The 27,264-nt window shown below is 43.3% G+C and overlaps 1 protein-coding gene across 13 annotated transcripts in view; it reads right to left on the bottom strand.

Annotated features, from left to right (window-relative positions):
• ANKRD44 (ankyrin repeat domain 44) overlaps positions 1–14,410 on the bottom strand; it is a 130,426-nt gene extending 116,016 nt beyond the window's left edge. For 4 of the 13 annotated variants that reach the window (XM_068196282.1, XM_068196284.1, XM_068196288.1 and 1 more), the window contains exon 1: positions 13,890–14,172. In XM_068196282.1, the coding sequence (XP_068052383.1) occupies positions 13,890–13,916 (27 nt within the window). In that variant the 5' untranslated portion in view covers positions 13,917–14,172. Of the gene's footprint in view, positions 1–13,889 lie in introns of all 13 variants that reach the window. The other 9 variants (XM_068196293.1, XM_068196283.1, XM_068196292.1 and 6 more) reach the window with 4 other exon arrangements.
• Between the last annotated feature and the right edge of the window lie 12,854 nt (positions 14,411–27,264).

The raw sequence follows: 27,264 nt of genomic DNA, 5'->3' as shown, positions 1-27,264 counted from the left end.
AAGCACTCCCATGGCTCAGACCTTTGAATCCTTCTGTGATAGTCCACAGTGACCCCAGCTATTAAAGTGGTTCAAGAGACAGCAAAAAAGACAGATTATCTACAATGTAATAAAAATGTACATATATATAAATGTACATATATAATTAAAAATATACATTAAAATGTACAATGCCATGTTAGAAATCCATCTTTCATATTAATATGCACACTAGGCCAACAAAAGGATGGCCATTTCAAAAGGCCAAGACAGTTTCATACTTCTAAGATACTTCTAAGTATCACATTATCAGGAAAATGAAAAGATCGATTTGGAGTGTGGAGGGGTGAGTGGTACAGAGATGGATGCTTGTCTTTCTGAACATGCACTGAATCTTGTTCATTTTCCCATTTTTGGACTATAGTTCAGATTATTAAAAAAAGCACACAAGAAAGAAACAGTCCTATATAAAGTCTAAATTAGAGCTGATGAGTATAACTCTTAATTATCACCACGATTCCTAATTTCCTGTCAGTCTTAAAAGATTAACCTAAACAAAACCATTGATGCAAGAGCACTTTCCATTACCAGCGCTGCAGCACTCATCCAAAGGCTTCCACCTTCTACGTGGAGGTGACAGAAAGCCTAAGTGACACAGTGACCGGTGTAAGGTCTGCCAGAGTGTCAGAGCCATGGAAGAAAATGACCTGTGGGACCAGTGTTCAGTCACCTGGAGGAAGTGTTGCTCCCTCTTCAGCACCAATTTTGTGGGAAATTTCTATGTAAACAAGGCAGGTATCAAACAAATCAAACATTTTGAGCCTGCAGCACTGCAGAGATGCAGACCATTCTGCACATCACTTCCTAAATAAGCAGCACAGTTAATTAACTCTGTGTTGATTAATGGTGCTCTCTCACATCAAGAATTTATTGAGCCTGTTATTATATACAAGGTCATAATTGCCAAACAGCCACAGCTAAATACCATTCCTTCCAGTCTACCCCTTAAGCATCATAATGTAAAATTAATTGGTACTCATTTGTTAATGAATATGAAATATTTTAAACCATGCAACATAAAACTTACCACTGCTCTTTTCTAAACAAACATCAATGAACAGAACTATTTAAATACCCTGGGAAGAACATCCTCTTTGCAATCAGGGTGGGATGGGGGGTGTCTTTGTTCTTTGTAGTGGGCTTTTCTGTGCTCAGGCATCTACCAAAAGCACTATTCTTGAATAGTTAGTCAGCAATTATTTTAGTTCCATGGTGCACTAAGACAGACCAGCAAACTACGCTCTTATGCAAGAATATGAGCGCCCACACCAAAATATCTCTTCAGAGTAGTTATTTCGGAGTAGCTGTTTCAGTAAATTTCCAAGCACAACTGAAATCAGCTCACAGCAAATTATCCAACTTCGCCTCAGCAACAAAGATCAAAAAGACATTTGAACTCTGTTGTCCCTTCTGGGGTCTTTAAATCCAGGGTTAGCCGCTATCTAGGGAAAGGGCTGGCAGAGTAACAAAGCAGATCCCCACTGTGAAAGAAAGAAGCCCACAGGTTGGATCCCTAATCCTCAGGATGGGGAAGCAAACTCTTTGCACAGACATGGCCCCTTCCCAGTAGCAGGACCCGGGCAGTCCCTGCCATTAAAGCTGCTCTGGCTTTGCCTAACCTGTGGCAGTTCTCCCACATCGCAAGGCAAATCAGCACCCAGGCCTGCCTGGTGGTAGGGCAAGAAACCAGACACAGTATCCCAAGCCTGGCTGTGCTACACAGGTAAGGAAAGCACCAGGGAACAGACCACAACCACTTAAAGCCCCTTCTAATTATATTTCTGCAGGCAGTTTTACTACCCTCTAAGGGCTCACTGGTAATACAAAGCTTGTCTTCAACCACATTTCTTTCCCAAAAACAGGACATGGACAATATAAAGTAGGTCTGACTGGTTTTTCAGCTTGGTTAAGGCAGACCTCACCGGAAAGATGGCTTTTATGTTGATTCCACTTGTCCTGCTATGAACACCAGAGCTCAGCACAACTCTGTGGGGCAGTACAACATGCAGGAATTTATACAATAAGGCACAAGCAAGAAAGCTCTCCTCTGGCTGAGCAAACTTTATCCCTCTTTCGAGAGAGTCACCTTACTGGTGAAACATCTACTGTGGCTTAAAAATATTACTGCACATGTTCAAGGTTCAATTAATGTATCAGCTGAACCTTTTGTTAAGAACAGGCAAAACTCTGGAGTGTTCTCTCCAAGCCTACTGCTTGAAAGCAAACAAAATACATCAAGAGAAACAGCATCGGGAATAAAACAAATGCGACACTGTGGTTGGAACTGTACCCACAGAGGTGAAGCAGTTATTTTCACTGTACTTTTTTTTTTTAATGTTACAATATCCCAGCAAGTAGCAGTGCAGTTCAGTCCAGCAGACTCTGAACAGCTCAATCTCACACGAAAAGAAAATGCATAAAGACATTTTGTAACTTCTGTGGGACAGAGCCTTCCCTATTTGCTTAGTCCTAGGTAAGCAGCTGAAGACAAGCCCTAGGAGAAAGCCTGCTCTATGCTAAAGCTTTTTGGAGGCTTCAGCCACTGAATTACACCTGCTTGTACACTCCTTTTAATTTTTGTCCCTACCACACAGCCAACTGAAGAATTCCCCAGACAACTGTCTGAAAGTGTGCAAGTGTTTAAAGGATTGGAGACCCTGTGTCTGCACAGAGTCATCCCTTAGGAGTCACACAAGGCTTTTCAGACAGTTTGGAGCTGTCTTCAGCCAGCCCCGCAGGAACAAGAAGTGCTGAAGATCATGTGCCTGCTCTGTGGTTTGCCATCATTTGTCTCTCCTTTTCCAGACAGCTTTCTGGTGAATCACAAACCTGCCTTGGAGGGCACGGAGCATGCATAAAACCCCATTAAAGATATGCAAACTCTACACAGGAACCAGGAGATCCCAAATGCAATCCCAGATTAATGTGAAAGCTGTGCCTATGCCTGTAGGAAGAGGATAAAGGCAAGGTTTCTGTAACCAGCTACCCCAGGTAGCTGCACCTGCCAAGCCACAGCCTGCAGGTGCTCCTGGGCTGTGTGATCTCCCCACCAACAGTGGGCACATCCTCAGAGAACCCAGGTCTGGATAATTCACTCTTGGAGCTACACAGGCTACATGGCTGGTTTAGCTAGTCTGAACCTTTGCCATGGAGGAGGGCGAATCTGTTTGGCTCCATTTGCTCCTGTTTGCAGAAAAGAAATAACGCTCCTCTGGGAAGCAGGGGTGATGGACAAATTAACCAGTCTTCTTGAAAATGATTCTGGAAGGAGGAACTTCTTCTAATTAGAAACTAGGTTATATGTCTATAAATATTTACCCATAATAAGCAGAGCTTAGTGAGAAGACATAGTGGGGTCTCTGAATGGGTTTAAAATGCCTGCTTTGTATTCAAGCGGATTACCTGTGTTAGAATTTAATTTAAATGTATTGATCCCTACTTAAGGAGGTATCTAAATGACTCAAACATGGTATGGGAATCAGCCAGCACTATGTTAAACCACAAACATTTCTGCTGAAGGACTGTGTTGTATCCTAATGAGTTTGTAGTGTGCCAGCTGTGACAGTTGTTTAATGGTGTTTTCAACAGCTGGACTCAATTATCTAAAGGGTATTTTCCTACCTGAATGATTTTATAATTCCAAGACTGCTGAGTTTGAGCCAGACATGAAATGGAGCTTGTGTGAAATGTACCCAAAGGGCACCATCTAATCCACTGACAGTAAGTTTTCAGATTTGAGAGGCTAATCTTCATTTATCTGAATGACCCAGCTTCACATGCATGTGAGCTCCATGGCAGAGTCAGGCAGTCCTGGATTATTAGGACATTTAGGCTAAACAAGCAATATTGATGCATAACAGGCTGATCTCACTTTTACCATTTGCACTGCCAGGACACAACACTAAGCCTATGACACAGGATTAGTGACCAAAGACAGCCACCCACAGCAATCAGCCAGAATAAGTCTTTACCTACCAGGTGACCTAGAAACCATTTCCTAACAGAGCACTTGCTCTTAAGCAGCATCAATTCTGATTTTACAGTTTACAGAACAAATATCTAAAAAACCCACTATGTTCATCGAATTTAACACGACTATGACAACGCATGTCACCATTCATTTCTCACCTTGCAACATCATGAGATTGGCATCAGCCCACACAGTAAACAGTGTTAAAACAACCTGCAGGAAGGAAGGGCATCACTGTGAATCAGCCACTGAAAGAGGTAAATCAGGATTTGGCTCTTGCTCTGCAACCAGCCCCCTTCTCAGCCTGACTCAAGTCACAGAGTTTCTCTGCAGCAGTTCTCCAGCTGTGAAAAGGGTAACAAGCATCTTCTCTTGGCAGTGCCATCAGGCAGCAGCACTGCACCTCCAGCTACACAATGCCTGCCCCCTCCGATCATCCTTCCTGCTCTCTGCCTCTGCTGCCCAGGGCAACTCCTCTCCTTCCACCTCCTCTCTCCAAGTTCTAAAGCCACCTTGGCAGCTTCTTAAAAAAAAAAAAAGAAATCTCAGATTCGTGTCCAGTCAAGGTTATTGGAGCTACAGGCTCCACTTGTAGAAAACCCCATCAGAAGCTGGGCCACATCTCCTAAAGAGGAGCAGGATTATGCATATAGTTAAAGGATCAAGGCTTGTTTACATTAAAAGAAAAAATAAAATCCCTCATACTAGGCTTGATTCATGCCAAGCAGGGTGCAACAAGATCACTCACCTAAGCCTGCTCCTCTCAAACAGGGGCAATGGTTGCAGAACCTGGCACACCACATTTACTTCATTTGTAGAACACTTTGGAAATGTTCCTGAAGTCAATGACTAAATAAGTCCCTCTCTTGATTCTAACTTGGAGATAAGTGCTGCATGTTGCATTGTCAAGTACATTAAGACAGCTGGAAGCATAAAGACAATATGGGATTTTTCAGGCCCTTGTTGTTTAATTTTTCACCCTGGGCATGCTAAACAACTAAAGACCGCACTGAGCAAATCAGTGTTTTACCAGATAATACTGTGGGATTCTAGCTTCAAGATGCCAGGCTCCCTGCTAGCACCCGCTCCCATGGCAAGACGGCTGGCTCCAGCAGTGACACCAGCAGCCTGGTGACACCAGACAGCTTGATGTACCCATCTGCTGCTGCCAGCAAGGCCCAACAGCACAGGCACAGCTCTGTTGTGCTGCCTTACTGCACAGAACACAACAGAAGTAACCTTTACTACAAAAACAAAACAAACACCTATAGAGGCAAGAATAAAAACACTAGTGAAAAGGACATGATGGCCACCTTTATCTCTTAGAAGTATGGGAAAAATTAACTTTATACATAAAAACACAGCAAGACAGATGCTGCAACCAGTGTGTTATTATAAATACAAAGCAGCTTCCCCATATTCCTGCAAAGCTGGTCTAGATTTGATACAGCCAAAAGCAAAACTTCATTTGAGAATGAGATTTCAGAAGGCAATCTGTGGCTCTTTCACCTTGGAAAGGCAAGGAGCCTATCATGTTAAAATGATGCTGTGATAAAGTGGGTTATATTCTCCATCTGAATGGTATTATCTACATTATTATTAATGACAAAGTGCATATAAAAGCTTATTAATGTTCACACTCATTTCCTTTCACAGAAATTATTTGATCATATTTAGAATGTGAAAGCTTGTGCACCTAATGGTACAGTTGACTGGTGCTTTCTTTTCAGTTGATACACTGCAGATACAATACTTGAGTTTTACATTTTTACACTTAAATTTCTGTAGGTTATATGCTCTTTACTTCTGGCAGTGCTTCATTTACAGAGACATGTAGTTAGAGGTATGCAAGCAAGTAGATACCAAACAACTGTTCTGCTAAAGCTTTTACATGGACAAAACACATTTGTTCAAGCAACAAGTCTAAAAAATTACAAAGGCTGCAAGAGGGGGAAAAAAACAGGCCATATAATGAGATCCAAAAAATTACCAGAATAAAAATCCTAACATTTAAACAGAAAATTATTCATCACTAGAGATTGTTTGCAGACTTTGTGCAATTAAGGATATCAATACATGGCCCTTGAAGCAATCCTACATGTACGAAATTCAATAACACAAGGTTTTGTCATAAGAAACCAATTCCTTTATGGAAAGGAGCTGAAGCCTCAGCTCAGTAAATAGATGCCATCAGGTACATCAGTTAAGACCCTATGCAGGAGTTAACTCCTCTGGTTTTGTCTACTTCCTCACAAAGATGCAGTAGCATGCAGCTGTGAGGGGGAAGCGGGGCTTTGTGAGGGCATTCATTCTCCCCAAGTAGTCTTTTAAATACAACAGAGCAAGCCTTGACAAATAACTCCAGCCCAAAAATGCACATCCGTATATAAAAACCAGCTCGTGACTCGAAGAACAAACATCAAGCAGACAAGCCTGCTAGGCCAGGAGGTTCAGCACTGCGTGGAAGAAATCCATTCAACAGCCTCCGATTTTGGTTGCACATCTGCAGACAGGAAAGATTTTTCTTCCCCCAAAAGCAAAACACATGCAAATGTCTGTCATCAAAAAGCACACGCTCTTTCAGAATGTCACAATTACCTAGCCACAACTAAATGCTGCAATTTGTTGACCAGCTCCTTGCAAACGTCCAAGAATGACCTCAAACCCTTGGTTGAAACTGCAAAATAATTTCTTCCCTTTAAATGTAATTTTGTAATGCTTTGATTCCCACCCATCAACACGCTAAAGGGTTCCAACATGCTGCTACATGTTTCTAGTGCAGCAAAGTAAAAAAAAAAAAAAAAAAAAGGCTGAAGCCACAGACAGCAGCTGTGGGAACTTGCCAACCCAAGCTTTCCAGCTAACAAAAAAAGTGACAAATGACAGATATGTACTTCTGGAAAGAACAACAACAAGCTAATTTAAATACAGGAACAGCCAAAAAATCACACTAAAGGATTAAAATACAGAGGTAGTCTGTCAGCAAGTTTAGCTCACCTGTATGTTCTGCAACATACAGAGGCACTATGTGAAGTAGGGCATTCAAGAAAAGCAGGAATAAAAAACAGAGGAAATGGTCAATGCTATCAGAATATACTTTGAAACATCTGCCTAACAGGCTTATACCTACAATATCTAGCTCCTGTAGGCATGTGTTGATACCAAGCTAATATTAGTACCACTGAAAGGAAAAAATTCTGGACAGAGGTTAAAAAAAGCCTAAAACCATAATATGTTAGTTGAAGCATTAGCTATTAGCCTGAAGACAGAATTAACTCCAACAGTGGCTCTTAAAGAGTAAACTGCTCATTCCACAAGCAAAAATCTGTTAATGGTGGGGCAGCTTCAGGAAGAGGAGAAGGGACTTGGCCTGGCTCCTCCCTGAACAGACCGCAAAGCCAGCACAGGGAAACCCTTCCCATCACCAACACTTCCCAGCCTCTACCTCTCTTGGCAACAAACAAGCAGGGTCAGCTACACACAGACCTCTAGAAACAACGCTTACAAGTTCTCTCTGCTCGCAGGGATTTGTTCCCCAGCCCAGCGTGTGACCATCAGCGCTGTGTGGTGCTGCTGACAGTGGCACCGACCCGGAATCGTGTCCCAGGGGAGGCACGGCACACGCAGCCACCACGTCCAGTGACCAGCCAGCTCCAGCTTGGGCATTGCTGTTCCCAGGTCACAGAAAACATCTGTCCACCCTCCAGCAAGGATCCAGATAAAAACATCACCTTCCTGGAACCAAGCCATTACACAAGCACCCCAGCTGGGAGCTATGTTTATTTCTCTACTAAATGTAGCCATGACAATGACATCTTCATTTAAGAGATGAGCAGGAAGAGGTCATGAGGCCCCTGTCAGGCCTGGATAAAATACCACACCTCAAGAGAGTACAGGAGGGCAAGTTCTGCTGGATGCCATCTGCAACTCAAGAAAACTAACACCCTAAGATGGCAGGCACGCCCCCCTCAAAACAGCCAGGCATCTAGGCACAACCACGCCAAACCTTCCCAGCAAACCTCCGGAGAATTTCTCTGCTAAGGAAAGATCTATACTTGAGCACGCTACACCACACCATAAATTAATCCTCCTGACTCAAATGCTTCCTTTTTACCTTGAAACAAGTCACAAAATTATTAGGAAGTGAAAGATTGCAGAAGCCATGACCAAAAAAAAGGCAGCAAAGCAGCTTTCCTTTTGAGCCTGCATCTTGCTCTTTTTGGGGACCCAAAGCCACCTCCTCTGAACAGGACCATCCCTGGAGGCATTTAGAAGGAGTGTAGGGACGTATTTCCATGGTGTTCTTGGCAGTGTTGGGTTTATGGTTGGGCTCTATGATCCTGAAGGTCTTTTCCAATCTAAACAATATGATGATTCTGTGTCAGAGCTAAGGTGCCATCTATACCAAATGGCAGCAACCATCACTCCTACAGGTCTGAACAAGACCAGGAATTCTGGCATGTCCCAGTTTTTCCAAAGTTTTTATTTTATTTTAAAGAGCATGGAACCATGTCTCACAGTATGCACAATGCCTAGGAATATCACGGCTCCAGAAAGACAGTGGCAGCCACAGTAGAGTTATTTTGGTCCAACCACATCTTAATTTCACACAAAATAATAGAGACACACTCCTGTGCGTAAATTCCTCTTCCTTCCCTCCCCACAACTACCTTAGTTTTGTGGCTGAGTATTTTGTACTAAAATAGATTATCTCTTTCTGGCTGTGAGCCCTTTCAAAACCACTTAGAAGACTGCAAATTAATATACACACCTTAATATTATCTAGTCATAATATGAGGAGGGGAGGAATCGTGGCATCACATGCCACACCAAATTAACTCATGGACTGCCTGTGGGCATGGGGCACAGGTTCATTGCTCCTATTTTGTACAGTAGATTCAGGGGCATTTTCTCAGATGCTTTTACATGTCACAGAGAAAGGATACACAGAAAGACATTACTGTCAATTGAATGATTCTGAAATAAGTTAGACACACCATCACTTGGAAATGTAATTGGTTTTCTTAGGAGACTGTTTCTGTTGTATTCATTTTGGTTTTAAGTATGTTCAGACACAAGTCTAGCCTTTGCAGTCCAGCAGATTTTTATGATCTTTGACATCTGTTTAAAATTATTTAAACATCTGTTTAACGCTGTTTCTCTGTGACCATAATAAAAAAGATCCTGATGGTCAGCAAAGAACTGTCAAACACAGGAAAACATGTGGGGAAGGGAGAGAAATGGTTCTTTCAATTCTAGTCACACTGCATTACCCTCAGCAATCAAGGACAACAGGCAAAATACCAGGAGACAGGATGAGGGCTTGCAGTTAATAGCAGCCTAAGCACATACACTACCATTCACCTGGGCTCCATTACCCTTATGCATGCATATGCATGCTTGTGAGGGCAGCCTAAAAGTAATTCTGTTGTTTTGTACATACAGGGCCTGGGCTGGTGACTCTGAAGTCACAGTAAACTATGGCCCTCCAGATGCACTGGCCCAAGGCTAGCTAGAGCCTGTGTCTGTCTCAGATTTACAGCAAGCTTCTCACTGAATCTGGCAGTGCGGGCATGAAACCACCAAGCACTACATCTCTTAAAAGCAGCTACACGGGCTGCACTTCCTAGGTAACTTCCCATTTTATTTTTGTTTATAGAAAACCTTCTCAGTGTCTTTCAAAGACAGAGTGGTACATTTCCTCTGCAAACATGCACAACTATAACCACCAACAGGCAGTGGAGCTTGCATCAGCCTCTGATCAGTGCATGTCCCACACACACCCCGCTCTGACAGGCACAATGGGCACATTTGTGCCACGGAGGTGAAGGCAGAGCTGGCATCCCAACTCAAACAGCCATGCACAGAGCGACTTTGTTGGCTTTAAACAGAAAGAAGATGATAGTTAGCTAAAGAGACAACCTGTGGTCCCGGGGCAGAGGTGGCAACTCTGCAAGGAAGGCCCCAGCTGGCAAGGCAAAACTGAAAATGAGATGGAGACACTACAAAAACTTTAGGTTCTTCCACAATAATTTTCAAAAGGTGAATCACAGAAGTTTACATATAGTATTATTTTAAGATATTTTACCCTTTCACACGGTGCTGACAGGAGCAATTGTCTGTTTGCTGCCCAGAACCAGCAGTGGAAACCATGAAGATGAAAAAGCACACTGGATGGGACATCAGCTACCAGACTTTCTCTGGAACAGTTTGCACGTGGCAAACAAACAGTTCTCAAGAAACCAGGTTACTTGGTGCAAGTATGAGGAATAAGCTGGGCAAAGAACTGCAGACAGCAGGCAGGGAGAGTGGCAGCAGGAAGAGCCTTACATCTGCTGATTACTCAAAGGATAAGAGAGGTGGGTCCAGGCAAAACTGCTGCTCAAAAAGCAGCCGTGAAAGTCACAAGCAGATCAATACCTTCACCCTTTGAGAGCAACACTCACACCTGAAAGCCTCTGGCTGCTCACTTGTTGGAGCACTTGTCTTCTGCTCCTTCTGAACTCTAGCTTAATTGCAACCTTTTATCATAAACATCTGTACCCTCACACAATATAAAATACTAATGCTTACTGAAATGGAAAAGGTACAGCCAATGACTTGGATAGGGAACAGTACAGCAATATCTCTTAGAATTGAAAAGAAAAAAAAGGTTTTTTTCCTTAAAACAACTTGCGTGCTTGCTGTAATTAACATTCACAGCAGAGATAGTTAAGAAAAGGACCAGATAAATGTGTTAAGATTTAAAGCAAGTTTTGCAATATTTGTATATGACAGAAATATTTAGAATATCAGAATGTTTACAAATGCACAGACACAACTATGCACAAAGATTATAATCCTATTAATTAGTTTAAGTTTTATGAATTATTTGAGCTTGTTTTCTGCTTAACATTTAGTCATTCAAAAGTGACTAGTTACATGCCTGAAAGAAATTAATATAGAAATGAATGATGGTAGAATACACTTCCTGTGGTTAAACCACTTACAGGTTTCTCTTGGCTCAACTGATGAGCTAATAATTACCATCACTGGAAGGAAATTCAAGTAACCTACACCAACGCTAAACTCTTAAACTGAGCTCTTCTGCCTAACAAGTGAATGCAGCTAAAAGAACTGATTATCTCTTTTAAGGTTTAAGCGTAGTAATACTTTAGCACCTTTGAGCTGTATCAAAAAAGCAGCAACTATTAACACATATCTGTCTTCAAAGCCCGTAGGAGAAGCAGTGTGATTAATTTCTCATCTGTCTGAATACTACCGTGCTGTTAGATACACTTGGTAAGAAAAGCCGAGTATGGAGGCAAGGAGGAAACAGATCACTCAAGAGAAAGGCACGTTTAAACTCCCAGCAGAGAGGTTCTCTAGTTATCTCCTACATGATGCTCTCCTCACTGGTCAAAAAAGATGTGGATCCAGAAGGAATCATGTGCTACAGAAATCCCAACGACAGCCACAGAGCTCTTGGTTTCAGAGTCAACCTTCCCTGAGCATCACAACTCAGACCTGAAGCACCTCACACTCGGTGCACAAAGAGCAGCCCACACTCACTCACAGCAGCACAGGTCCTGACCACTGCAGGGATGCATGGAGTGTCCCTCATACTCCAAATCTCACTGCAGGACATTGTGAGCTGTGGCTTTTGGTGTTTTAGAAAAAGGAAACCGTTTCCTGAATCACTGCAAGTTATCACTGTCACAGCTGCCTCAATCTTCAAGAGCAGGAAGAAATGCAGGGGTCTGCTCCCACAACCCCAGTGAGCCTGAGTACACGCAGGAATGGTTACAGGAATGCAAATCTTCCCAGACACATCATTTTCCAGCAGAGATTCACCTCTCTTTTGACTGAGTCTATCTATAATCATACGAGGCTGCTGTTACTGTGTCTCTCTCTGCTCAAGGTGGGCCAGCACTCCTCCAATGTGATACAGAAGAGAAGCAGAGCTTGCCCTGATGCACACAGAGCTGCTGCGGCGCAGCCCCCGTGCCTTGGTGACACTGCTCGGGCTGCAGGTGGGAATGGCTCCACCAGCAACAGCTCCCAGCACACAGAAACAGGCACACAAACACTTCTGCTCTCGGTTTAAGAGGAAGCACCACAGCCAGCTTTGAATGTGTCCTGCCCCTCCTCCACTCTCTCAGAAGTGAAAGAAAAAGATCTGTTGAAGAAAATTAAGGAAATGAAAAGAGACGCAGTAGGATGGATACAAGTAGACCAACATATCCCTCTATAAACAACAGGAAACCTGTGTCCACAAAGAAAAATTATCAGCCTGTCTTATCATGTCCCAGGCCATAGCCTGACCAGGAACAATGATGAGCATTCACCAAAATTTTGAGTATTTTCAATGGAGGCACACTGCAGGGGTGTCACAGCAGCTCTGAGGAGTCTCCTCCCTCTGCTTTGAGCTTTCTTAGAGAAGACAAAAAGGGAGAACCCTAAGATAACAGTCTGTCATTTTTCTACAGCACTACAGACTTCATCAAGATGTGATCTACTTGACTTAAATATATTTTGACTTCTACTGCTGCTGCTGAAGCAAAATTCTTGCTGTAAGATGTCAGCAAAGGTTTAAAAATACTAAAGGCAGTAAATTCAAGGGCTTCACTAAACATGTAAAAAGTACTGAAATGGTCCTTCGTGACACACACATTTTTTTATATTAATGCTTGCTGTTTAGATATTTAACACACAGCTCCTACCTAAATCTCCTTACTTGTGACACTCGGTCTGTGCACCATGGGGTAGTGAAGCCTCATGGTGTGAAACATTTTCATTGCCAGTCATAACCACCAAATCTAAAGATGAGGATATTCAAGGGACATTTCAGGAGGCAGCCCATAAATACTGCCTTCTGTTACACATGAAAGCACAATATAGTCTGGTCCCCTAGTATTGCTTTCACTTTAGAAGCAGCTTTATCATTTGCTGCTTTCAAAACTCTTTTCAATGTGCTATGTGGCAGCTTTGTACATGTGGAAGATTATTTTGGAAAAGCATAAATGGACTGTGAGCAAGGCTTGTGATCTCCAAGTACCGGTATTTGGAGAGGGGCTGGCTGCAGGCAGTCCTTCTGAACCCCACAGGAAGGGTCTGAGGCTTGCAGGACACCCACGCTGCAGATCACAGGCTGACCACGCTGAATTAAAAATAGCAGATTAAAGCACGCAAAATGTGTAACAGTTGGTAGAGTATATGGATAAACGAGGATGTGGGAGTCATAATATCAATTTATGAAATATTTATAAATGCTTCTACCTACCAGTGATAAGAAATACTTTAATACTGATTACAGCTATATACCCACTGCTAAATTTAACACGACCCAAGTGTTAATACTACAGGTTTTCCTAGTAGCCTGTGAAGAACGGCAACAGCTTATCCGAAGAGGCACTTCCTAAGTAAAAAGGAAAAATTATTTCTACGTATGGCACGGCAACGAAACGATGGAAAAAGCCAAAGGAACGATAGGCAGAGCCGAGAGGCCTTTCGAAACGAGCTGACACCCACCTCCATCCCACCCCGCCCACGGGAGATGTCAGGGATTCACCGGGGACCGCGGGGCGGCAGCTCGGCGGGGACGGGCGAGAGCCCGCGCCCGGCAGCGGCTGCCGCGACCCCGGCGAGCTGCGCCCTGCCCAGCCCCGGCTCCGAGCCCCCGGCCCGCCGCACACGGACAATGTCCGCCGGGAAGCGAAGAGAAGCGCATCGGCGGCGGCTCGGCGGGCGGCGGGGAGCCGGCACCACACGGCGCCCCGCGCGAAGGGGCTTCCACGGCGGCCCCCGGCAGGGGGAAGGGCCTCCCCCGACCGCCCGCACCGCCGCGGGGGCTGCGGCTGAGGCTGAGCCCGCCCGCTCCCGCCCGCCCCGCGGCGCCCACCTGGTCGGCGAGCTTGAGCACGGCCATCCTCCGCCGCGGCTCCCGCGCACATGCAGCTCCCGCGACGGGCGGCGAGCGCGCCCCGCGACCGGCGCTGCTGCGGCGGCGGCTCCGCTTCGCGGCGGGGCGGGGGCCGCCTCGCCTGGTCCGGCCCAGGAAGCAGGGGCGGGCGGGCGGGCTGCCGCGCACGGCCGCGCCGCCACCGCCGCCTGCCGCCGCCGCCTTTGTTCGCGCCGGCGGCCGCTGCCGGAGCGGAGCGGAGCGGAGCGAGGGCCGCCCGGGGCTCTCGGCGCCCCCGCCCCGCCGGGCAGCGCGGGGGGCGGTGCCGCCGGGCCGGGCGGAACCCGCACGGACCCGCCCCACGCCCCGGCCGGGGTCCCGGGCACCTGCTGCACGCCGGGGCGACCCGCAACGGGAGCAGCCGCGGCGGCTCAGGGACACGGCGCTGCCCGGGCCGGGGTACCCTTTCCCCGCCGCAGGGCTGCCCCGAGGGCTCCGCGCCGCCTTCAGCACTGAGGGCCGAGCTCTGAGCGGCCGAGCTTGTTCCCACCGCGCTGGGGGAAAGCAGCGAACGCGCTGTCCCAAGCCCGGGTAGAAGGAGAAGCCGAACCCTTAACCTCTCCCTTCCTTCCATCTGTGCGTGCAAATCCATTTGTCAAATCCCATCAGACAGACACAACTGTTTGACAGGAGTCTTTTGGGGAGGTTTTTTACCTCTTTTTGTAGTAGCTATCTTGAAAAATCTGGTAACTCCTTACAGTCCCGGTCTCTTCCTACTCAATATATTATTTAATTTTTCATAAGCTAACATACTAGATAGTAAATACGGTTTAATAAGCAAACAAACTAGCCCCAGAGTCCCTGCCTCATGCTGTAGAGAAAATGAACATTATCCACTGTTCCTGTTGAGCTGACCTGGGGAAACTTCAGTTCCACCCTCAGAGTTAGCTGTCAGTGTGACTCGAGCACCAGCGCACAGCCAAGCATGCAAAGCCAGGGCTGGCAAGGGGGGAAGAGAAAAAGAAATAAAAAAAGCATGAAGGGGTAAATTTACATCCTTTCTTACCCCTCAGAGTTGACAAGCTAAATCCCTGAAGCATGTGATTTGATTAAAATCATTGGTAAAATGCACAGCAGCAGGAGTTACACACATGCTGAAGGTAACGAGGGTAATTACATTTTTTCCAAGGACGTGTAACTGAAGAGCAAAGGACTGAAGATTCCCTCTTCCCCTCCTCCATGTCACACAAAGGCCAGGTATTTTCCCACAAGTTAGATTCTGCAGTAAGAGACTGCCATACGCTGCAACACATCCAATATGACAGGGATTTATGGCTTTTCAAACCTTAATTACAGAATGAGGTGACTCTAAGTAGTTAAAAAAAAGAGAAGTGTCTTCTATGGAAGAAAACCAATCCAGCAAGGAAGCAGTTGTTGCTTTCAGGTTTTTGTGGCATCATTATAAGTGGGGATTAAAAATACCACACAATTTACAACATGTTTTGACTCCTACTATTTTAAAGGGGTCTTTATAGTAAAATAGTTTTAATATAAATTAGTCTTTAAAAAAAAAAAAAAAAAAAAAACCCAGTGAGACAATCCAGTACTTTTTGTGTCTCACCAATTCAGGCCAGAAATTCAGTTTTGACAGTCCACTCTCAAACTCTGTTGAAAAACACGCTCACCATGCTGAAGTCAGAAGTAAGCAGAAATTAGCTCCCAGCTGAGAGCAAGCAAAAAAAAAAAAAAAAAAAAAAACAGCAAGAGGGGAAAATGGAGGGAACTTTCAGGAACTTTCAGAGCTTTCAACATTATAAGGAAAGGTCTGTTTTGTTATAAAGGCCTACTTCAAATGACCTAGCATTCACTATAGCCTTCTCCCTGCAGATAAACTTGGTGGATACATAAGGAAAATAATTTTTCAGATTTGTTCTTTGCTCTCCTCACTTTCTGATCCAAAAATCTGGTACAAATCCTTTTACCTTCTTTGGGACCACTGACACTCTCGTGTCAGGGAGACAAATCATTGGAATGGAAATCTGCAGTGCAGTAGGAGCCCAGCTGCTTAGGAGTCAATAACTGGGCTAGATGTGAGCTAGTGATCATAGAGGACATGGGTCATGACAGTGTAATAATATTTTTCTCAAGTTTTTTTTCCCAACAAGCAGAGTCTCATGCCAGCTCCTTTTTCCAGGCCCCACAGGATGCTGTCTAGGAGGACCAACCACTCCTTGGAAAGGCCCCCAGGGACATGCAGAACTGCAGAAAATGTTCACATCCCATATTAACCAGACAGCTCTCAGTTTACAGAGGTCCTTACAATTTTATTTACACTTCCCATTTAAAGGATCATTTACATGAACTGCCAAGAGTTGTCACAGTGTTACAGTCATTATCCACACAGTAAAGGAGTCCAAGATTTCTCTGAAAGTACAATGTCCTCCTCTCCTGTTCACAAAATAGCACAAACAACTATGTTCCAGTCATGCACAATCAACAAAAGCTTTTCTGAGTTATTTTACTCAACTTCTTAGCCCAGGCTGGTACATAACTGATTCCATGACACATTTTCATGTGAAATGATGCCAAATGCTCAGCTGCCCTTTTTTTTTTTTTGAAGAAGAGTCACAAAGCCATTAGCTAACTTTTTAAATAATGGTCATGCCTGCAACTCTCAAACCTGTAGCACTAATGTTCACTTTCCATACTGAGACATTAACAAGTACCATCAAAACAGGTGTGCAACATCCTTAATGAGAATACACTTGAGCTTGCCAGATACTGTCATCTTGGATTAAGCCTCTATTTGGAAAGGAAAAAGCCCTAGGGCTACACTGGGCCTCTGACAGGGAAGTGGAAAGAAACCCTCTAAGGACAGCGCGTGCATTTGTTCCTTGCTGATCCATACCCAATCCTAAGAGGGTTCTGTGCATCCAATTGAAGTCTTCTGTGAAACACAACCCCCTATTGCATATTTCAAAAAGCAAAATAGGAACATGAAAGTTTGAACTTTAGCACTTAAGCAATTTCTGTCCAACAGAAAGGAAGAACAGAACTGCCTCAAATATGCTGCAGTTGCCCACACTTAGATTTCTTGATCTTCTGTGCACAACACAATTATATTTGGTAATGTATGGGCCCAGTATCACAGATATCTGCCTTTTTTTTTTTTTCACCTTTTCATTTTGTCCTCAGAAAAACCAAAGTTCCTCCAGTTCCATCTAAACTGGATTGTTTAGCCATCTGCTATCAGCAGTCACACACATATGAGACACTTCCTCACTTAGATTTTGTGTCAGGAAAGCCTCTTAGCATTCTTATACCCACTTGGGCTCAACAAAACTCCCAGGCACACTTTGATCTAGGCATGTGACTTCAACAGAACTTCATCATCATCATCAACAATCAGCCTTTGGTTAAGATCTCACATGCCGTTTTCATACGGGGTAATAGTGCAAGTCTTCATTTGGGTATTGGCTTAGGACTTGAGAGACTCCCCATCAATTCTCTGTCATGCCACAGCATTCCTGCATGGTGCTTGCTCCTCATGCTGCTTGGCTTGCTGCCTGTAGAAGGAAATTCTCCTGCTTTGTGAGGAACACCCTCTGACATGATTATGATGCTTTAAGTCTCAAGGCATCAGCTGGGGAAGGATTTCAGGTAAAGGCCACTGGCCACTGCTCTAAGCATTACTCTGCCACCACAGACTCAGTGTTAAGAGTTGTGCACCTCCCATGTGCTATCAGGGAAGAAAGCAATCTCGTTGAAATAAATCCATTTTACTGTATATACATGCTGTAGTAAGGTGGGATATGGGTGGGAAATGGGTGAACAGCCTACACAAAAGAGCAAGTTCAGGAGTTCTCCCTGCACCCTGTTCTTCCTGCAGCAATACAAACATGTCTGCAAATTATCTGCTGAATCCCCACAAACCCTCCTGCATCTCAAACAGATAGATCTCTGCATTAGTCTGATGCTTCTGCAGCCTAACATGATGTGGTCACTTTAAGGCAGACAAAAGTCTGCACTGCCACCCTCCTCCCTGCTCCTGCTCTGCCTGCACTGTTGAGCAGAGGCAGGAAAAGAGTTCTGCTCTGTTTTTCACTCCAAAGTCAGGTCTGCTGCTGTATTTAAGCATGATGATCACTCACAGATGGAGGGTGCAATTGTTCCTAGACATATGTTTGGCTCCTGCCTCATGAAGGAAACTAAGTACACACAGTCAGCATATTCCTCAGCAGTGTTTGTTTGCCCCTGCTGAGCACGGATGAAGGACAGAACAGATACCAGAAGACATATTTGTTATCTCTAATAGTGCCAGATACCTGGCATGCCTCTGGTCCCTACCTGTTGCCTATCCTCTAACAGCAATATGTTAGACAGATTAGAGTGATGTATAAGCATCATTAGGAGTGTCTGCTGTGGGGGAAACAAGCACAAACATACAGAGCTGTGTGAATTTGAAATGGAAGGGCAGACTGGCCACAGCAGGAGACTGGCAAGCAGAACACCAGAGGCAGTAACTAATCATTGGTGTTGCCATCTCCCCTCCTGCGCTGCTCCAGCACACAGGGTGACTGTGAGATGGGAAGGGAGTGGTCATCTCAGACGTTTCAAGCTGCCTGTCACTGCCCTCTCCAAGTCTTCTTCCTTCTGTTTTACTATGGTTCTTTTTCCACAAGGTAGAATTTTTTCTATTATTTTTCCCAGGGGTGACACTTTTTATCCCATTAAGCTATTTTTCCTCCTAGACCTATTTTAATATTTACATGGGACAGGGGGTGAGGTGGGGACAGTGTGAAGTGAAACAAAGTGAATCAATCCACTGATAAGGGCAGACAGGGGCAAAGAGGAGACCTTGGAAGGACCTCCACTTGTCCAGACACAGGCCTCCGCTCATTTCAAATACTTCTTGATTATACTTCTAGAGCCATGTAGGCTGAGACATATGATACAATAAGAAGCTGTGAATTTAAAGCTGGAATTATGATTATTACAGCCTTCTGATGTGTTAATCAAAAAGGAATAAACACTCCCTCATCTATTAAGGTGTCCTCACAGCTGATCTGAGCTAGCACCTCTCTTGCTGATGTCCATGTAATTAGCACTAGGTATTGAAAACAGGGGAGGAATTAAGGCAGATGACAACTAGACAGGCTAAATAGGGTCAACTCCTTTCTGGTTATGGCAGTCTAGAAATGCATGTCTGCAAAAGAGAAAGATTTCACTGACAGCAGAAAGTATTAGCCTCACTTCAGTTGTCAAAGCAACATGTTAGTGGCCTGCCTGTGAAAATACATTGCAATCTTTACCATTCCTGACAAGAAGCTCCAACAAAATTTTCAGCAATTTGTCACATAAGCCAGTGCTCAATCCAGAAACCAGGTAAGTCTACTGCCTTGTATCACATAAAAAGGGCCAGAGAGATTTGTGCTACTTTGCTGTTTGGGGTTTTTACTTTTATCTCCTGTTCTTCTTCCCTGGAAAACACCTAGCCATCTGATTCTGCTTTAACTTTCCAACAGAAAAAACCCCAAAAACGTAAAAGAACAAAACCAACAAAAACCCCCAACACATTGGATGCTTCACCACACTATGGAGCTGCAGGCTTGGCTGTGGAGTCTAGACTCCACCACAACAGACACTCTATACCAACTGATACTGAAGTATTAAGGGAAAAAAAAAAAAAAAAAAAAAAGGAAAAAGAAATTTGGAAAAAGAAGGATGAGCAAAACCAGATTTACAAGGGGGAAGCTCAGTATTCAGATTTTCTGTTCTCAGCCCTACTTCATTTATGGGTATATAAAATACCTTAAATTTTCTATGTCAATAACATTTTAGGGGAAACATGAAGAGAAATTTTTCACTGATTTACATTTTGAAGTATGCCTAACCTTTAAAGAATTCAGCAGTCTCCAGGGCTAGGATTCCTGTTACATTGAAACATCCCCTGTACCCCTCTGAGTGAAACATCAGGTAATTGTCTAAATTGTATTCATCTAATTAGTCACACTCCCTAAAAATATATAATTCAGAGTTCAAATGGACACTACACCAACCTCTCTTTACACACCACTTTACTACAGAAACTACAGCAATTAGTTACTTATAATCCCTAGTTCTGAAATCTCTTTTCACTTGCATCTTCAAGATTAAATTTATTGAACTGACACACTAATATAAAATATGCATTTTTAATCTCAGTTGCATCAGGAAGCCATCATTTTTTTAATATAGGAAGATTTCATATCCTTGGTATTTTCACTTCACAGTACCTGCATAATCTTAATTTCTGTCTAGTATTAGGGTAGCCAGTGGGATACCAATGGATGCATGCCAGCAGTGTTGAAATCCATCAACTGAAGCAGATTAATTTTGGAAAGAAACCACTGGGTCAGTTGTCCAAGGTTGCAGTCTTGATAATGAAGAACATTGCACAATCAAAATTTGGAATTCATATTCATCCCTTCTCAATGTGCAGATGCCTGAGCAGGAGTCCAACACCAGTTCTTATGACCTGGGTAAGATTTGGGAATGTTCTGATAGCAAATTCTTTCCCCAAACTCAACTATATTTTTCACAGGGCCCAAAAGCAAACAAAAGGTTTAATTTTTCACGTCACACAAAGAAGAAAAGCAATACCTGAAGTTGCATTTAATCACAAGGGGTGTGGAAGAACGCAGTGACCAATATGCAGTTGCCACCAAGGAGGGAGCAGCACTGTTTGTGGTAGTTTGTGTTTCTCTCTGAAGATAGGGTTTAGCTCATAATCCAAAGGGAGGGGCTTTTTCCCTTGCATTAGAGAAATTATGCGGCTCAGAGCTCTGTAGGGAGAACAGTGTGACAGAGGGTATCAGTAACATTATTTTTGGAGGAATGTTGGAACTCTGGAATAAGTTCAGATCTGCTGGATGCAAGCTAATGGAAACAAATCAGCCCAACAGCCTGTAGTCCACATTGCTTTACAGTTAGATATGCTTTGCACTAAAGTACCTTCCCTTACAACAAGGACTAGACTAGAACCTTGCAGAATGAAGGTCTGTGAAGGAAACCAATTTAAATATCTCAACACACTAAAATACAGATGAGAATTTATGATTTGTTTCCAGGAGAACAAAGGATACATATACTATTCTACTGGCTTGCCTCAAGCTAATTGCATCCTTCCAAGCCATGCTAAAACTGAAATACATCTAAATCCTTCCTAGAAGATAAATCAAACCCGACCATTATATACACTTCTGTAGCAATACTTGGAAACAGGAGGAAACTAATACTCAAGGTCACAGGCCACAGCCTAGAAGCTTGTCTGCAAGCTGAAGAGGGTGATGGGGCTCAGCTCCATGTGTGTACAAAAGGCAGAAAGCCAGCAAAGAGCCAGCACAGCTCTGAAAATAAACAGAAACACCAAGCTCTTTGGGGCATAGAACCAATGGGAGGGGCAGACTTGGAAAGAGTTTTGCATTCAGAAACAAAACTATCTACACTCTCCGGCAAGTTTAACACAAGATAACGTGCCATAGCTGATACACAGGGGTTTCTTGTTCTTCTATCAGAAAATACTTCTGCCAACTCCAAATTTCATCCTGCTACTCATCAAACGAAGAAAATAGTGTTTTTCTTGTAATCGCTCTAGTTCCTGGTCCAACTGCTGTTTGTACCCCAATACTTGGCCAACTGAATTAGCTGCTACACAGGCTGAGGAGGACAAAGGTCTTCCCCTCAAGAACGCAACCCTTTGGAACATGAGGAATGAAAGAAATCCAGTAGCACAGTTAAATTAGTTTAGTTTTACTAAATTTTACCTTAAAGGCTTTGTAACTGCTATAAGGACTTGCATCACCCATTCTGAAGTGGGTGATGGTGGTTCTTCAGATTATACATTTTGAGATGTTTTATTCCTTATGCTCACTATTTCTTTGCTAAAAGCTAGGATTTGACTTTTCACAATGGTTTATATTGTAAGCCTGAGGGAGTAAAAAATCCATTTTTCTTTCTGTGCTTCAGTTAAAGAAGGAAATAAGTAACATGAGCCATGAAAGGACTTTGATCCAGAACTAGAGAATGTAAATGCTTTACAGATGCCAAATAAGGATGTTTCCAAAGAAAAAGAAAACAAAGAATTCTCTACCCCAACTCCTCTTAATTTCCAAACAAGGTAATGGAAGAATTCTGTAAGGTTTTGATGGAAGCTCCATTTCTCCAAGAGGTTGTTCTGTTTTTAATAATCACATACATTCATCAGAATAAACAACTGATTGTTTTGACAGGGGCTTATTGTGTTCCTGTGAGAGAAAAAAAAATTCTTTAGCTCACGAGTGTCTCTTAAAACCTTACAGCAACTGGGGAGAAATGGTAGAGAGGCTTGAATCCATCCTTAACTGCAATGACATTGGTGACATTCTAATGACCTGCATGATGGCCATGCTGCCTGCACAATACATCCTGGGGAAGAGCCCAGCATGTACTGCCACTGGTGGAGCCCTTGGAGAAATAGGAACATCCTGTGGTTGATCTGTTTTATTTCTAGTGGATTTTTGGATAGCACATAATCTTGCTCTGGCTTACAAACATCAACATCAGTTCATCTTGCACGTTCTTTATGAAAACCCTGCCTCTGTGGATAAGAACTTCTGAGAGTGTTCAATAAAAGAAAGATCCAACAGCCTAAAATATGAAGCATTTCCAACTGAACCCTACCTTGCCTCTAAGAAATGAGGATTCCAATTTCTATTTATTTAAATTGGAACAAGGTATCGGAGAGGAAAGTCATGACTCCAAGACTGAGTACCTCTGTTGCAGTCTATTCAATCTCTTTTTAAATGGATTTGTCTCTCACCATAGAAGACTTTTAGAGTTTACACAGTGTGAATATCTGCTCTGTGTTTCTAAAAAAAAAGTGAATTGCTCTTTATGTATGCAAAGTACAATAGTTAAAGTTCTTCTGGCAGTGTGTATTCTTATACATGTGTTTTGCACAGTATTTTGACTTAGCAATGGATGGAATAAATAATGCTCAGCACACATGCCTGGTCCCCAGATAAAAATCTATAGATGCAACCCATACAGATGGGCCCTGCACTTGCACAAAGCCTGAAGCATGTTTGTAAAATTCTGCATGGGTGCAAATGTCTTCCTTGGTCCTCCTGCAAGATCAGAAGGTTGGTCAATGGCTGTGCTCCAGATAATGTCATTATTAACATCTCCAGACACAGCCACAGATACAGCTACAAGAATAAAGCAGGTCAGAAATGAGCTTCGAAGCTTACGGTACAGCTGCCTTACTCACCTCTAATTCCCTCAATCCCAGAGCACAATGTGAATGAAAAAGCACCTTGCTGGTAGAAAAACAGTGCCATAAAGCAGCCAGTGTTCAGATCTGGGAGATGAATTTTGGAGTTCAAAAATGTCAAACCTGCGTGTCTGGGGGAATGGCAAGGTGAAAGTTCATTCTGTTCTTTCTCAAAGAAAAACTCTGTGAGTGTATCAGGATATAGCTTTTTTGATTTATATTTCACATTAAGAACAAATTTATGCTTGTATACTAGTACTCATGATTTAATAATGCATTAACATCTTAACTCTGCTGTCCAGCCACGGCAGAATTAGTGACTACTTACAATAAATAATGTTACAAATCATACTGCTATCACACAGCACTTCCTGGCAAGTTTTGCAGTTCCTTTAGCACAGGAAACATGTTTCAGTAGCATATTTTGGTGATTCCATTACTTTTTCTGTTGACTATGCAGGAAACTAGTTTTCCAAAGAGTATGTAATGGACTCAAACCCACTCACGTGGAAGAGGGGAGGAGAACCCAGTCAGAGAGGCAGGAAAAGCCATGTCTGTATTACTGGGATGCTCCCCACTAAACAGCAACATCTTGAACCAGTATGCCAAGTAGGGCAGACTGGTTTAATCACCATGGTCTGCAATTCAGCGAGAGACTCCTCCATAAGTCCCCCACGTCACACCCCTGATTTGCCAGGAGCTTAAGATAGCTGACAGCAGGCTGTACTCTTCCTTTCCAGCATCAGGACAGATGGCCTCAGCTCACTCCAGCAACTCAGTTTAGCTGCTATGAAAAAAGAAACACTAAGAAGCATTCTTATCTCAGCAATGAGACACAGCCAAGCCCTGGAAAGGAAAGGGAACCTGCCTCCTGAAGGACAGAAAGCATTGTTCTGTCACAGTGAATAGCACCAGCAGGGCTCTCAGAAGGCCTTCTACAGGCAGGCTGCTGGGAAGAATTCAAACTCTAAACATGCCTCGAAATAATTTTCCCCAGATGCAAATAAGTGGTTACATTTTCAACAGCTACTGAACTGCAGTATTTCTTAGTGTTCTTGAATGTGAAAGACAATAAAACAGATTAGTCTGCATCAATATCTCTAGAGAGAAGAGGAAGGGATTGCAAGCATGGCTGGCACAGCCTTCCCGACTGTGTACAGCCCAGGTGCTCGAGCCCAGGGAGCAGCGTGGCCTCAAGTGACTCTCTCAAGGTTTACAGGGGATTTACCAGCTCAGTCCTGGCTTGCAGATCTCCTGGTCTCCTCAGAGGTCAGATCCTGACACTCATTCCTGCAGATCCTAAAACCAGCTCTAAGTCTATTGTTTCCAGGGGAAAAAAAATGCCTTCTTTCCACAGAAACATCCAAGTAGAAACAGGGGCTAAAGGGTCAACTTTCAATGATGTATCATAGTTAGAAAGAAACAGAAAACCGCCCAAAGTACTGTATCCAATGTGTGCACAACATACAAGAAAACAGCAAATAAAATTAATCATTCACATGCTAAGTAAATTTTTCCCCTCAGAACAAGGTAACAAGTGTCCTCTGATTTACTAAAAGGCCCCCCCTGACTCCCCTCAAGATGGTTTCCCAGAACTGGTACTGTGACAATTTCTGCAATGAAGACTCAGCAAATACTGAGTCTTTGCCACTGTGCTTTAATCTCTATGCACTGCTCCTTCTTTACACCCAGACTTGCCCGATTTTAAGCACATAAGTCAAACTTTTGACAATACACAAGGTTTACAAGACAGTTCCACATTTTATCTGTAAATTAAAAGAGCAAAACAAAACTCTTTGGTTGTTAAGACCCCTGTTCTACATAACACTGGGCCAGGACCTTAAATCTCTATCCTCAAGAAGTATATTCAGGGTTAAAAAAGAAAGCACTTGAGCTAAACATAGTGGTAGTTGGTACTTGATTAAGATAGCTGGAGTTTTATTTTGGTTTAAGCCATATAAAATGGATGGGCTGTAACAAGAAAATTATCCAATTAAAGAAAAAAAACCTGTATAAGTAGAACAACATAAAAATTCAACAGATTAAACATGCTTAAAATAAAAAGTTAAAAGCAATTGCTCATCAGCTGGGGTGTTAAGAGAGGAACTGAGCAGGATTGAGGATTACTACTTTTACCAATGGGAAGAGCTCACTTTGCTGAAATAGGGGAGAATAAATAAAAGGATTGCTTGTGTTTACAGAGATGACTTGTAATGGTAACAGAAGTACTACAATCAGATGCATGTTACTTCCTATGGGAAGAAAAGTTATAATCCCCAGCAGCAAAACTCCAGATGCAGGTAACAGGGCAGCATCAAAACCTTGAAAAGAGGCAAGAACAGAGGCAAAACCTTTAACAGATGTGTGAGGAAGTTCTCTGACACCTGAACTGCACAGGAAGTCTCAAAACATCTCCCAGATGGCAGTATCTGTATCACACAGGCATCCTGCAGTGACAGCAAGGACCCAGACTGGAGGCCTCTGACAATGGAGAATTCTTCATAGGCCACGCTTGGAAAGTGATTAAAAATAAACCAATGAAAACAAATGCAATGCAAGCAACTAGTGATACACACTAAAATGTAAATGTGGTGGTGGTTGGACTTTGTGCTTTGGTTTGGTTTTGCCTTTATTTTTAAATCATTGCATACCCTATGCTACATAAAAAATGACTGTGGTACATGGCATTACTCCAGCACGAAGGAAGCAGAGTTGGTAGCTGACAGTCTGTCATGAACTGCAGACTTGCTTTTCTAACACCAACAGAATAATTGAAGTGTGGAAACATAGTAACTCCAAGAAGTTCGTACTGCAGGCCTGTCTCCAGTGCCTGAAATGCCCAAGAGCTGCCTCAACACAGAGAAGTATAGAAAGAAACTGTAACTGGCCAGAAGAGAAAAAGCAACCTTCACCCAGGAGCATAGATGTGGCTTTTCACTTGCACATGGGCATGTAAATGCATCTTAACACAGGAAGACAGAATATCTGGGAAGTTATTCTCCCATCTTCAGACAGTGACTCAGAGAGATCTTAATATATATAAGCCACATGAATGCTTATGCATTTACTAACTGTTACTTCTAGAAATAGTAAGCAGATGCTATGCATGACAGCATTTGGTAATAAAACATCTCTGTTTCTGTAAACTCTGCAGAAGTGTCTCGCCAACATCTTACACACAACACAACAAAATCAAAAAAACATAGGGTGGCAATGACTACCAGGGAAGCACCTTGGACTAAGACAGACTTGTTTACAAATCAAGAAGCCCACTTGCTTCTTCAGTAGAATACCAGAGTCAGCAAAAAGATTGGAGAAGTAAGGCTGAGTTTCTTGAATGAATCTTGACCCATTGCTGTCCCAGGCCCATGATACTCTGTGTAGAGGTGGCAGAGAATTTCAAACATCATCCTGAAACACAGAATAACCTCAGACAAGAAAAACACTTTTTGGAAACACACTACCTGATTAAGATAACCAGGATCAGCATCAACTAGTTGAAAAAAATATACTTTACCTTAGCACCAACAAATTATAGGAGGTGTTTAGCAATGTGTAAGTTCACACAGACAGAATCGCCCACATCAGCAGGCACCTCTAGCCTTAGTTTAGATACTAAGCAGGAAGCCCATTTTCTAGAAGGAAAAAGTTGCAAGAGAAGCTTCTCAGTGATCACCTGAGAGTCCTCCTTGAGTCACATATGAGTGACTCTCTTGCCACAGAAAAGCAGGTGACAAAGGGACTGGTGCTGCGGACCCAGCAATTGGAGAAGTAGCTTTACACCTGTGTTCCAAAGAACTGCCCCAACACCAGGCAAACAGCAAAGGCAGTGATCCAGCCTCCTCCTGCAGGAGACTCCAGCTGCACTGGAGTTTGGAGCTCTATTGGCAATTACAACTTTGCTGCTGCTGCATGGGTAGCAAAACAATCCTACAGCTTCTCACGAGGAAGTCATATTCACCATTTTCAAGAGAAAAAACCCCAAGCTGATTTATCAAGTGTGCTGTCTCCAATTTTCTAAGCTTTAAATGAGGCCTGTACCTGAAAAAAACTGCACTTGTATGAAATGACGACTTGTCATTG

This window comes from Anomalospiza imberbis, chromosome 7 (assembly GCF_031753505.1).
Source record: "Anomalospiza imberbis isolate Cuckoo-Finch-1a 21T00152 chromosome 7, ASM3175350v1, whole genome shotgun sequence".
NCBI classification, from domain to species: domain Eukaryota; kingdom Metazoa; phylum Chordata; class Aves; order Passeriformes; family Viduidae; genus Anomalospiza; species Anomalospiza imberbis.
Note: the sequence above shows the minus strand (reverse complement) of the source record. Positions and strands in the feature narration are given on the sequence as shown.